The sequence below is a fragment of the Pristis pectinata genome, chromosome 2 (genome assembly GCF_009764475.1).
Source record: "Pristis pectinata isolate sPriPec2 chromosome 2, sPriPec2.1.pri, whole genome shotgun sequence".
In the NCBI taxonomy this organism is placed as follows: domain Eukaryota; kingdom Metazoa; phylum Chordata; class Chondrichthyes; order Rhinopristiformes; family Pristidae; genus Pristis; species Pristis pectinata.
Window position 1 is genome coordinate 113,578,772 of NC_067406.1, and position 13,580 is coordinate 113,592,351.

Below are 13,580 nucleotides of genomic sequence, written 5' to 3' on the forward strand. Positions count from 1 at the left end.
GTACTCAACCAAGTATTTTTTAAAGTTTCAGTCTCTACCACCCTAATAGCAGTGAGTTTCAGACCTCTACCGACTTTGGGTGAAAAATACTTCCTTCTTCTCTCAAATCCTTCTAATAATTACATTAATACTATGCTTCCTGGTTGTTGACTGCTCTGCAAAGGCAAGTAGGTCGTCCTTTTTACTGTATCTAAGCCCCTCATAACTTCATATACTATTAAGTCTTAGTTCAGCCCCTCTGTTCCAAAACAAAACAATCCTAGCTCATCCAATCTGTCCTCATAGCTGCAATTTTCCAGTCCCATCAACATCTTCTTAGATGTCCTCTCACCCTTCCCAGTGCAAATATAACTTGCCTGTTATATGGTACTTGCGTAGGAAAGAAGTAGAGAGATACAGGCCTTATGTGGGCAAATGGGAGTAGCATAGATAGGCTTCACGATCGGCATGGATGAGTTGGGCCCATGGGACCCAGCGGTGGTGCCATATTACAAAAACCAAAGGTCCAAGTACTCAGCCCTGTAGAAATGAATTTATTAAAATATATATTTATTTAAAAACAATTCATTATCAGTAAAGTATCACAAAGGCCAAATTGAGAAAGCATGTTTTTTAAATTAAAAATACAGAACTAAAACCAAGTAGAGAGCTTTTTTAAAGATCAGCAGTGTGCCAAATTTCCTTTCATGCTGTAAAATGAACCTGTGTATTTAAATATCAAGAAATTGCACCAATATGCACCAATCTTTCTAAGTGGACCTGTTTTGAAGTCTTTGTACCCATTTCCTATTGAAATTCTGGCCATCAGGAAATTGAACCAGTGCTTTGTGTCACAATATATCCATCGTATTTTGCAGGTGTGATGATGCCTTCAGCATGTGGGACTCCTTTTAATCACTTAGAAACAGAAATTGGATAAAAAGGTTGCAACTTATAACTTTGTAAATAACTCATAATAAAATGAGGAATAAATCCCATTGAAGACAGTGAACTGAATTAAAGCGATCTCCCACTATAGAACATCAATTTTATTTGCAAATTGATTATAATTTATTAAAGCAAGAATGGTGGCTTTTGTGATTTTCTTGTGAAATTGGATTTAGCATTGGAGCTATATACAGCACCCATTTAGCATATCAAGATTCCTAAAATACAATTTCTAATAATAAATAATAGTATTAAAAATTTTGATGAACCTATTTCATATCAACAGAGAAAGAAACCATTTGGCTCAACAAGTTAATGCTAGCTGCTAGAGCAATCCTCTTCCCTCACTTGTTTCCCTATAATCTATTCTCTCTCACAAGCCCATTAATACCCCCATGATTCTTTTATCACCCACCTATACTTGGGATAATATACTGGAACCATTTAAGCTACCAACCAGCACATATTTGGAATGTGGGAGGAAACCAGAGCACCCAAGTGTGGGAACCACACAATGACAGGGAAAATGTACAAGCGCCACAGACAGCACCAGAGGTCCAGATTAAACCCAGGTCGCTAGAGCTGTGAGGCAGCAGCTGTACCTGCTGTGCACAACCAGGGCACTAGATAGTTCTCACTGTGATCTAAGTACACTAGAAATGAAAATATTGCTTTCTTCAGAAGCAGAGTTTGGATACAGTTAGACAGGGTGGTGAAGAAGGTGTTTGGCACTCAGGCCTTCATTAGTCAGGGCATTGAGCATGGGAGTTGGGATGTTATGTTGCAGTTGTACAAGATGTTGGTGAGACCGCACTTGGAGTATTGTGTACAGTTTTAGTCACCGTTATGGAAAAGACATCATTAAACTGGAAAGAGTGCAGAGAAGATTTATGAGGATGCTGTCAGGACTCAAGGGCCTGAATTATAGAGAGAGGTCGAGCAGGCTAGGACTTTATTCCTTGGAAGGTAGGAGATTGAGGGGTGACCTTATTGAGGGGTCTAAAATCATGAGGGGTATCGATAAGGTGAATGCATATAGTCTTTTTCCCAGGGAAGGGGAACTAAAAACTAGAAGGTATTGATTTAAGATGACAGGTGAAAGACTTAAAAGGTACAATAACAACATTTAAAAGACACGGATAAGTACATGGATGAGAGGGGTTAAGAGGGATGTGGGCCAAGTGTGGGCAACAAGGTTGGCATGGATAGGTTGGGCCAAAGGGCCTGTTTCCATGCAGTATTACTCTATGACTCTAATAACTAGGGAATAGGGGCATAAATGAATTGGTAAAAGAATCAGAGTGACTTTGGGGGGAAAAAAATTCACACAAAGTATTATGGTGGTCTGGAACTCACTCCTTGAAAGGATATTGGCAGTAGGAACCTTTGTCCTGTTTAAAAATCCAGAATGGGCATCTGACATCCCAAAACCTTTAGGGCAATAGGCTGAGCTGGGAAGTGGGATTAGCCTAAATACCTTGTTTTTAACCTGCTTCTGTGCCATGAATTTCTTTGATTCTATTCTGTGACAAAGGTTTTATCTCTAATCTCAGTAATAAAATGTAGGTACCAACTTAATGATATCATCTAGCTGGCAGATGCCTTGCCTGCTGGGGATGTGTGTTTGTAATTTATACACAACCCACAATATTGTGCCATATATAAACTGTACCAAAATGGAGTTTCGGTTGACAATATACTGTATCTCAAACAATCAATGCTGTTTACAAAATCAAAAAACTGTGGAGCTGGAAATACTCAACTGGTTGGACAGCATCTGTGGAGGGAAAAAGAACGCTTTTAAGAACATTTAAAAGAACATTTTAAGCTGATGACTCTGCAACAGAATTGGAAAAAATATTAGAGATGAGACAGTTTTTTTAAACATATATGGATGCAAAGAAAATTAGGAGGAGAGAAAAGAATAACTAGCCCATGATCTAGTAGAAGCCAGGAGTGAAAGTACAAGTCAAAAATGTGTGTGGTAAAGGCATAAGAAACACAAGATAAGTCTGGAAGGGGTAGAAGGAATATTGGTGTTCGCAATCCAAGAAAAGGGAGCCGTGTTTATTTCCTGAAATTGCTGAACTAACTTTTGAGCTCATAATGCTGTAAAGTGCCTGATCAAAAGACAAGGTACTGTTCCTCAAACTTCTTTTAAGTTTCACTGGAGCAATAAAGGAGTTCAAGTTCTGAGAGGTCAAAGTGGGAAAGGACCAGAAAAATAAACTGACAAGCATCTGGAACCTCATAGTTATACTTGCACACTGAACAAAGGTACTTTAGCAAGCAGCGTCCAAACTGCTTTTTAGCTTGCAGATACGAAGGATAGTACATCATGAGCAATGAACATAGTATTGTAAATTGAAATAATTTAAGTAAATGCTTTTTCATAGGGACAGCACATTTTTGGGGCCCTGAAGGATGGGGGGGGAGGGATTAAAAAGGCAGGTGTTACATCTCCTGCACTTGCACAGGTAGATGCTGTGAAAGAGGAAGGTGCATTGAGGCTATTTGAAGAATTGGACTGGACCAGCATGTCATGGAGGGAACAGTCCTATGGATTGCTAAAAGAGGAGGAAAAGATAGGTTTGATGGTGATACCATCCTGGAGGTGGGCCAAAGGGAACATTTTGATTCATCATATGTGGAGGCTGGTGGCATGGGAGGCTAATGAGGTTTCAGGAATGAGAAGGAGGAATGTGAAGAGAAAACAGGAAATGTGACAGAAATATGTATAGGTTCTGTCATCCATGGTGAAGGAGGATACTCAGTTGAGGATAAAGATGTACATCAAAAGCACTGATGTAAGAACTGAATCATCAGAACAAGTGCAATTGAGACTGAGAAACTGAGAGACTGAGAGAATTGATCAAATTCCTTACAGGAAGTGGAGTGGGAGGAATTTAATCAAGCTACCAGTTAGCTTATTGCAAATGAAGTTTGGTAGACAATGGTGACAGAGATGTCAAAGAGAAGGAAAGAGCTGGAAATGGACCATGAGCACACAAGGCAGAACTAGAAATTGGAAACAAAGTTGATGAAGTTTTATTTGAAAAAAGGGCTGAAATAGTCTTCAATGTATCAAAAAATCTTGAAATGTGAGAGAGAGCAGATGTAGGGGGATAAGGAAAGATATTACAGGAAAGCAAAACAACTCAATAACTAACTCTAGATGAAAAGATTCACAAATATTCTGAACAAATGAGAGAAATTCTTTGAAGTGAGTTGAATTTGGATGCCTGCAGCTTTCACTGAAAAGAAGCCTGTTTTATTTTGATTCTTTATTGCTGTTGGTGAAATTTCATTTGTAATCTTATTTTAGGAGCATTTAATTGAAAACGAGGTGGCAGTGCTGCGGAAGGTTAAACATCCCAACATCATCATGTTAATTGAAGAGATGGATACACCAACAGAACTCTACTTGGTAATGGAGTTAGTCAAGGTAAGAGGAATCAGTGAGGGTGGAGCTGGGGGTGCTGAGGAATGGATATAACTCTGTGAAGAGCTTATGGCAAGCTTTCCTCTCCGTACATGCAGTTGGTGGAGGTGGTACGCTTCAAATCCCTTCCTTGAATAAAGGAACATCTGCGAGGGTCAGCCCTTACTAGATCGTCAGAATTAGAGTTCCAAACAACTGTTGGGAATAAAAAAACTGGGGCAAAAATTGGTATTGTCTCATTCCTGCATTCAAAATTGGTGATGCATTCATATGTAAGTGCTAGACTGAGGCCAGATGTTCACCACCTTAATTCTTGTCAAACTGAAATATGAGACATTTAATATTAGTTTGAGCTGGTAGTAGCATCAGCAGTGGCTCTGAGGAAGTTCTGGGATGTGTATATTTTTACAGAAATACTTTAGGACTAACATTCTCTTCATTCTTTTGTCTTGGCTTTTCTCTTATTCCTGCCAACAGTCCAAAATTTTACCACTATTGCTTCAATTGGTTCCACTTTTAAGTATATAACATCCACTTTTGTAAGTGGTGTTTAATGCTTAGGTTACTGAATAACCTAAAAGGGTGAGGAGCCCTTACCCTGTGTATTATCCACAGTGCTTCTGTATTTAATTGTGGGTCTGTGAATCCAGCATTATAAACCTATGTGTGGAGACCTGGGCCTGCATAAAGCCACTGCTGGGTATATCTGAAAAATGCCCAAAATGCTATTTGGTCAGCCATAGCTTTAACACCTTTGGGTACAAGTCATAGTGCAACTAAATTGCCACTCCCACCCCATCCCCAATTTCTGCTCCTCAGTAGCCATCTCCCCATTCCTTATACTTCCTCCTCCCTCCATCTCAAAGTCTCAGAAAAGTAGAGAAAGAACTTTAAATTCATTTTAATTTCATGACTGCTGCCTGGGAAGTGGAGATTGACCTGCATGCTCTGGTTACCGACTACTTGGGCGCAGATTTAACTGAATTCCTTATTGTTTCAAAATGCTTCCACGTTATGTATAGTGGCCGGGTGGTACATTTAACTGCTATCAATCCCAACCCGCACTTCAGCAAATCTGGAGTCAGTTTTCCATGAAGGAAATAAGGAAGGTGTCTTCCCCAGTGAAAGCATCAGGAAGTTGCTTGATGAGTTGGTGTGCTGCAGGTTGAATGACGATGTGCTTAACCATGAAATTACTTGAAAGGAACTAGGGGCATAAAAGTTAGGTGCTATGGCCTCTCCTTATTGTCATTCACTATTTGCAGATCTGATTCCATTTGTCGCATACCTCTCTGATCAGTGAGCGACACTTGAATATGGATGTACGTGGTTCTGCTATTCCATCTCTGGTGCAAGTGCACCAGCCTCATGTCCATCCTTTCTCTACAACTTACAAAATCTTAAAGGAGATAATACATTCAATCAAATGTTTTTGTTTCATAATTCAGGTTGCAGCAATAAAATATTCTGCAACACAGCTTTAACTCCTCATTTCCATTTTATCCAGTCAAAGTGAGTGTGTAGCACATTCCTGGTGAGAACATTCAGAAGTTTTCCTTTTAGGTAACTGCTCTTCATTTGTATGGGATCTAAGGATTAAGTGAAATCATCACATATTTTGTATAAGAGAATTATAGAACACCCAGAATTCCCTGTTAGCTGTATTCTATAATTATCAGAGTCTGGTTCTGACTTGGAGTTTCAGTGTTTTAACCCAGGGAAGAAAATCAAGCATGGATATCCTTTCAAGGTATTTTCATCAAGTGTTGAAAAAGTTAAATATTTTCTTTTTTTATTAATCCACTCCCATGTTCTTTGCTATGGAGAATATATTAATAAGGAAAAGCATCGAACGATTAGTTTCCAAGAATTACATATCGTATCTTCCTCAGTAAATGTTTTGAAATTTGAAGCGACAAAGTCTACTTATTAAACTATGAAAAGGTTTTTTTATAAATAACACTACCCATGCTGAAAACTGTCTGTACTTCAAGGCTGGTTCTTGGGAGGTTAAGGTGAAATGTAATTGTGTCCATCAATCAAAAGCCATCAGTAACAATATAAATATATCAAACAGCACCTGAGGGAATGTCATCTAGTAAGCACATCTCTCTTAAATGATCAAAATTGCATCTATCTTATTGAAGATGTCCATTAAGAAGAATTATAAATATGACAGTAGTATGCATCCAGGTATTTTAAGTCTATTGCCCTCAGGATCCAATACTTATGTTCAATTATATGCTCAGATTTTTACTGCTAAACTCAATTTTTATTATAAAATGCCCAAGGCAGAATGTAGAGATGTGATTCTGGTGTTGCATTGTAATGAGAATGAACAGTGGCCCTTTGAATAAGATATTCATTTTCTAATCTCTTCACTATTGATGAACAAAACATGTCTTGTTTAATTCATTGACTGTTAAGAAAAAGATGACATTTGAAATATAATTTTAGTGGGTGTATGCAATAGGAAGCATAGAGTCAAGGTATAACTATTGAGGCGATTTGAATAAACCACCAGTTCCAGATTTCCCAAACTCTCTAGTTGCTTTTCTGTAATGCAGACATAAGTGATCAAACTGGACAATATTGGTTGAATCTAAATTCAGAGAGCTTTTGCTGTATCTTAGTGGTCAGAATCCTGATTTGAATTTAAGTTACCAATACCATTACTGAAATTTAATCTTCCTTTTTTTAGAATTCGGTTTCTGAATAAGATTGATCTGTGACCTAAACTAGATCCTGATTTGTACCAATGTTGAAGGGCTGTAAAAAAAAAGATGCAGCTTAAAATGTTTGGAAACTTAAAACTGGGACTCCTGAGTACTGTTATCTCTGTTATTTCTGCAAATATTCAACATATTAGGTGAGTTATTATATTTGTATTAAAAGGGACTGAAAATTTGCCAGAACAACATTCTTGCACAAGTGCCCGGATGCATTCACTTAATGCATCTGGTGCTGACCCCATCTATGTTCAAGGGGAGTCAGGGGAAAGACTTGGAGGATAAGGCTAGATATGGAATAGAATGCAAAACTGGTGGCTTGTATATATCCTGATTGACATTCATTTCAATTGACTTCAATCAGGATGTCTCTGTACCTGCGTATTTCCAATTTCACCTCCTCTTACTTAGGAGTCCCAGTTCCACTCTCAACTAGAGAGTGTGGGTCATTGGGAAATTTGGAACTGGTGGTTTATTCAATATGCCTCAATAGTTATACCTTGACTCTATGCTTCCTATTGCTGTGTATATTGAATTTCACCTCCTTTTACCTTAGGTGCCCTGTGTAGACGCTACCCCACTTTCCTTCAGTGCACAGTCTAGTGACCCAGCTAACACACTGAATTGGGAATTCCGGTTAAAGTAACCTTACATTGAGGAGACTGGTCAAATCCCTACATCCTTGCTTGAAAAGATTTTTGCTGATGCTTACTGAGAGGTCAAAATAATAATTTATTGAGAACACACATTAGACATCACAGCTGTTGTTCCCAAGGCCAGCATGTCTCCTTCTGGATTTACTGATCACCTGATCACTATCTCTCAAGCCAGGGTATTATGTATCCCTGGTTCTTGAATTCATTTCCCTTGGTCTCACCTGTTATGTTGCAGTTGTGGGTTTTTAAAAGCTAAGCCCTTTACAGAACAAATGACAATTCCAGTACAAATGTAAGACTAAGTCTATTCTTTAACACTTCCTGTGCACTCTTCCCAGTCCCAATGGGAAGTGATTGTAAGAGAGGAAATTGCAGAGGTCTTGGCATAATCTTCCAAGTGTCTATAGATGCCTGAGGACTGAAACACTGCAAATGTTAGACTCTTGTTCAAACAAGGGTTTAAACATAAACCCAGAAACCATAGGCCAATCAGTTTTACTCAGTTGATTAAAGAGCTCTAGAAACAGTAATCAAGGACAAATTTAGTAGACACTTGGATGACTGAGGATTGATTAGGGGAAGTTGGCATAGGTCTGTTAAATGCAAATGGTCCAAACTAACTTGATGGAGTTTTTACATGAAATTGTACAGATAGTCAATGAGGTTGTGTTATTTCTGAATTTCTAATAGATATTTGATAAGGTAGCAGATAATAAACTTGTCATCAAGATTGAAGGTCATGACTAAAAGGGGTTGCAGCAGCATGGATAAAATATTGGCTAAATAACAGAAAAGAGAGTAGTAGTGAAAGGTTGTGCTTTGCAATAGAGGGAAGTATACAATGGATTCTGGAGAGGTGGATGCTAGGACCTGTGCTATTCTTAATATACATCATTGATAGACTTTCAGGGTATCATTTTCAAACAGGTAATAATGGACTGGAAGGAGATGTAGACAAGCTGGTGTAATGAGTGGATAAGTGGCAGATGAAGCTCAATGCTGAGAAATGCAAAGTGTTATATTTTGATGAAAAGGGACAATATAGAGGGCACATTTTAAAAGAAGTACAAAAGCAGAAAGATTGGCAGGTATATCTGCATAGCACTTGCAGAACTGTGGGGAAATGTTGGGAAGTGGGAATAGTTGGATTGCTCTCGCATGGAGCCTCTATGGACTTGATGGACCAAATGGCCTCCTTCCTTGCTGTAACCATGCTGTGAATCTTGCAGGAGTGAACCACAAGGACTTTGGATTTTTTTCCCCTAAAAGGTTCTTTTACACCTTTTCATGTCATGGCACATGGCTGTTGTCAGCTCATTGATATCATTTTTACTTTCTTGGCAGGGTGGAGACCTGTTTGATGCCATAACATCATCGACTAAGTACACAGAGCGAGATGCCAGTGCAATGATGTACAACCTGGCTTCTGCACTCAAATATCTCCACAGTCTCAACATTGTGCACAGAGACATCAAGCCAGAGAACTTGTTGGTATGTTTCCTGACCAAATGCATGGTAGATGATTTTTATTCCTGCAGTGTATGTGCGATTCGTGAATACAAAATGTTAGTACTCATTTTATCTATGATTTAAGGCAGTGTACAAAATATGCCCTGTTAATCAAATCTGTGTGGAATAAATCTGATATTAGCTGTAATAATTTATCATTGGGTGAGCATAGTCTTTGTAGAAAATAGATAATGTCAACAATGACACAGAGGAATAAGCTTTTCCTGCAAAATTCCTCTATTTTATCCATTTTTTCAAGGTATCTTCAACACTAGAATGGTCCCAGATTATATTGGATGTGATAACCAGGTATTGTGCTATTGTGCTCAAAATATATTTAACATTTTATAATCCTTTTATGGAAAGGTAAGTGAGCAAGATCAAAATCAGTTTTTTTCTGAACAACACTATCAAATTTGTGTTTTCAGCATAGAAGATACAAACACTGAATATGATTTAAATATTTACCGCATAATTGCTAGTGGTCAGCAGAATCCTCTCTCCCCTGAACCACTTTAAGCACCAAGCTGGTAGCCAGCTGTTACACATACGCAGATGACTGTACGGGCATGAGAAGGAAAGTGATCCTGGGTGACGAAGGTGGATACAGCTGAAATTCTTGATCCCTTCTTTCCCACAAAAATAAAAGGTGAAGATTGTTTAAACAATTCCTTTAAGGCCAACTGGCGAGGCTGCTCAATATTGGTGCAAATGGGTGAGCATGTGTCATGTCCATTTGTTCTTTAGGGTTGGGGTCCTGTGCATTGCACTGGGCCCTAATTTGCACATTACTAGTGTATTTAGCCTGAAACTGGAAGGTGCTCCAGCTACAGTTATGAGGCCCAACTTATCCACAAACTGACCAGTTCTGAGTCTATCTGGTTGCACTGATTCAATCACTGTATGTCTTTCATATGACAGTGAAGTAATTTGGGACCTGAAATAAATTATGTAAATTCATTTTTTTTTCCTTAGCTGTTCCTTTGTGTATTACTCTACATGTGTTAATTTTAAAATCCATCTGCCTCATCTCCATCCATCTACATAATTGTCTATCTTCAAGAAGATTTGGACCAGTCACAGTTGTGCTCAGTACTTGCCCCTAGAGCTTTGTTTCATCAGGAAATTTGATAATATTATTAGACACTTTGTTTTATTATTCACAATTATTACGAGCAGTAATGGATGCACATCAAACCATTTAGAATTTAACTGGTCATTTCTCCTCCGGCAGAGAGTGTTCTAATTCATGCCACAATCTGCCAAGTACTCAACCCCATTCTAGCCATTGTCAAGTCATGTACCAGCATTAAACTTCCTTCCTTAAAGAATTTGATCAAATACCTTTGAGAAACGAAGTACCTTAATTCCCTGGATTAGCCTTGTCCATTAGTTTACAAATCATCCTAATGCAATAAAGCAGCTTTTTTAAAGTATGTATTTTATTTCTAAAACCTTGACACTTTATCAAATAGGCTCTATTAGATTTGTGTTCTTTAAATATTCAATCATGACATCCATTGTAATCTCCTCAAACATTTTTCTCCATATGCATTTAATGCTAACTGGTTTATAACTATCAACTTAATTCTTCCCTCTTTTTGAATACTAGAATGATAATTTGTCCTCCTCCTATACATAGGAATAATAACAAAGGCATCTGTTTTCTTTTCTTGGATGATTCCAGGACTTGTCCCACCCTAAACTCCTTTTTGGAGATTTAACCCTTCAAGTTTCTATGCAACACTTTCTCTGCCAGTTTCCTTCGGTGCTATGGGTAATTTTACCCATTTGCTACAGTATGACCAGAATTATGTAATTTTCTGACATCTGCAATTAAGCACAATTTTTCTACTTTTCTCAGTTTTTTGCACTTCTTGTAGGGAATCACAATCCACCTATTTTTTTGTTTCTTTGTATCTTTGAACAGATCTCTTCTGCATTTTACATTGTTTCTAGTCTCTCAATTAAACCAAAATGTATTAACTGGACATTAACAAATTGCAATTTGTAGGAGCTAGGTGTGCAGAAGTTGGCTGCCACATTTCCTACATTACAACAGGAACTATACTTCACTGTGAAAAAACTTTGGGACAACCTGAAGCCTTGAAAGATGCATCAAATGCATTTCTAATTTAAGTGTGGCATTGGATTTTAGCTGCGTCTTTCAGTTGAATGGCACTGGCATTTCTCATCTCATATCATATTCTTTAAGTAATTACGTTTCCCACTCTACTTCTGTTTTAAAATATTGTTCACAATTAATATTGTCAAAGACTCTTCTCGCATTTCCATAGGCATTAAGCCACGCTCGGTGAAGATGTTTTCATGCAATGAAGCAATGTTAACTTTACTTAATGTGTACTCTTCCTGATAGGCAGGACTCAAGTAAACCTGTGTCTACTTTTGGAAGCCAGTGCCATTTCATAGCCTTGGAACCAGATCTTGAATCCCGATCTTGAATCCCAAGTAGCAGTCAGCTTTAGGGCCACTGTTACTGCATGTCTTGTAGTTTGTTCTGCACTTAATTTGTACTACATTGAACCTTCTATTCAATACAGAAAGACATGTTGTTGAATCCCGGGAGCAGGCTGATTTGTTTTCAGAGAAAATAGATAAAGTTATAGATGGAGGTTTCCAAAAAATCAGCACCAGTCCCAGAGTCCCAAGCAATTCCAGCCACACAATAAACTAATATCTGCACTAATAACAGGTGCCATTGATTTTTGTTCAGTCACTATACAGTAATTTTATATGAGGCAGCAGCAGAAATCTAAAATCACTCCAGAAAATAATCACATGTCTCCTTTGGCAGCATCTAAGCTTTAAGATGCCTTGATATTGGCAGTGTCCTAGTTGTGTCCTGTGAGTGTCCTGCTGATGTGGCCAACTCAGTCCTTCCTTTATACCAGAGATAGTATAGCTACCTCCATTATTTCTCCCATCGAATTCAATACTCAGCATTCACTTATCAATTCTTAATCAATTATAAGCTGTTTATCCCACCTGAACCTACAGTATATACCCAGTACTCTGTATGGTACTGAGAGATACATTTTAAGTTGTTATTATTCTCCTTTAAGATAAATATGGGAATTGAGGGAAATGTTTCCAAATCGTGACTCCAACAGATTGTAATTTACCTCTTGCTATCGCTTCAGCCCCTTTCACTTTCAGAGAAAAAGTGGAAATGACTGTTCATACTACTGCTTTGTTACTTCCACTGATTTTCCACTCAAGTTACAGGGTCTGCCTCAAAAAAAAGATAAATGCATTGCTCTGTCATTAGTGAAGCATACCTTTGTATGACTTTCCTTCTTTCAGTGTTTGGGCAAGAAGACAATGCCTCTCCCTGAAACACCCAGAGAATTGGAATGTCATCAGGTTAAGACAACATCGGGTTTTGACAGAGAATCTCGCATGTCAAACCAGTTTGTGAATGAAAGAGCTCCAGGGACATTCTTTACCTAGATTTTGATCTATTGCAGTGCAAAGAACATTCTGAAAGGTGTGAGAGCAGAATTAAGATCAATTATTGTAGGGTATTGAAAACTGACTGTGTCACAGATGGTTATACAATGAATTCCATATCAGAATCCCAAGAATCATTGCTGTGACCTTCATCATTTAAAGCATCCATCAGTGATACAGAATGTGGATAAAACTAGAGTCTTCAGAAGTTACCCATGTACATGTCTTCATTTTGGGCAGAAGGGGGGAGGTATGGAATAGAGTGGGGATTAGCTGTCAGATAGATTGGGAAGATGAGTTAACAAATGGAAAATAAGTTTCAATGTCAGTGGTTGTAAAGGTGAGACCAGTGACAAGACAGATTGAATACACAACACATAAGGAAACTTTAGACATCAACTCATTTTGAGATTCTTATCAGTTGGCTTGAAAATTAGTTGGTATTGGTTTATTATTGATACTTGTCCCAAGGTACAGTGAAAAACTTGTCTTGCATACCATTCGTACAGATCAATTCATTATACAGTGCATTGAGGTAGTACAGGGTAAAAACAATAACAGAATACAGAATAGTGTCACAGCTACAGGGAAGTGCATTGCAGGTAGACAATAAGGTGCAAGGTCAAACAAGGTAGATTGTGAGGTCAAGAGTCCATCTCATCATATAAGGGAACCATTCAATAGTCTTATCACTGTGGGATACATCGAAGATATCATTGGAGGTGAATTATCTAGAATCCCAGAATTATGTTTCCTGAGTAAAATTACTACTTTGAGACAATGAAGGGGCAAAGTCAACAGAATATGCTAAAGAGGTATCTATGTATAAAGTAGGAATGCTTTAAA

General features: G+C 38.1%; 1 protein-coding gene across 5 annotated transcripts in view; it reads left to right on the forward strand.

Annotated features, from left to right (window-relative positions):
• dclk2a (doublecortin-like kinase 2a) overlaps positions 1 to 13,580 on the forward strand; it is a 272,001-nt gene that overhangs the window by 216,184 nt on the left and 42,237 nt on the right. For all 5 annotated transcript variants that reach the window (XM_052035871.1, XM_052035879.1, XM_052035888.1 and 2 more), the window contains 2 exons: positions 4,253 to 4,372; positions 9,099 to 9,245. In XM_052035871.1, coding sequence (XP_051891831.1) covers positions 4,253 to 4,372; positions 9,099 to 9,245 — 267 coding nt within the window. The remainder of the gene's footprint in view (positions 1 to 4,252; positions 4,373 to 9,098; positions 9,246 to 13,580) is intronic.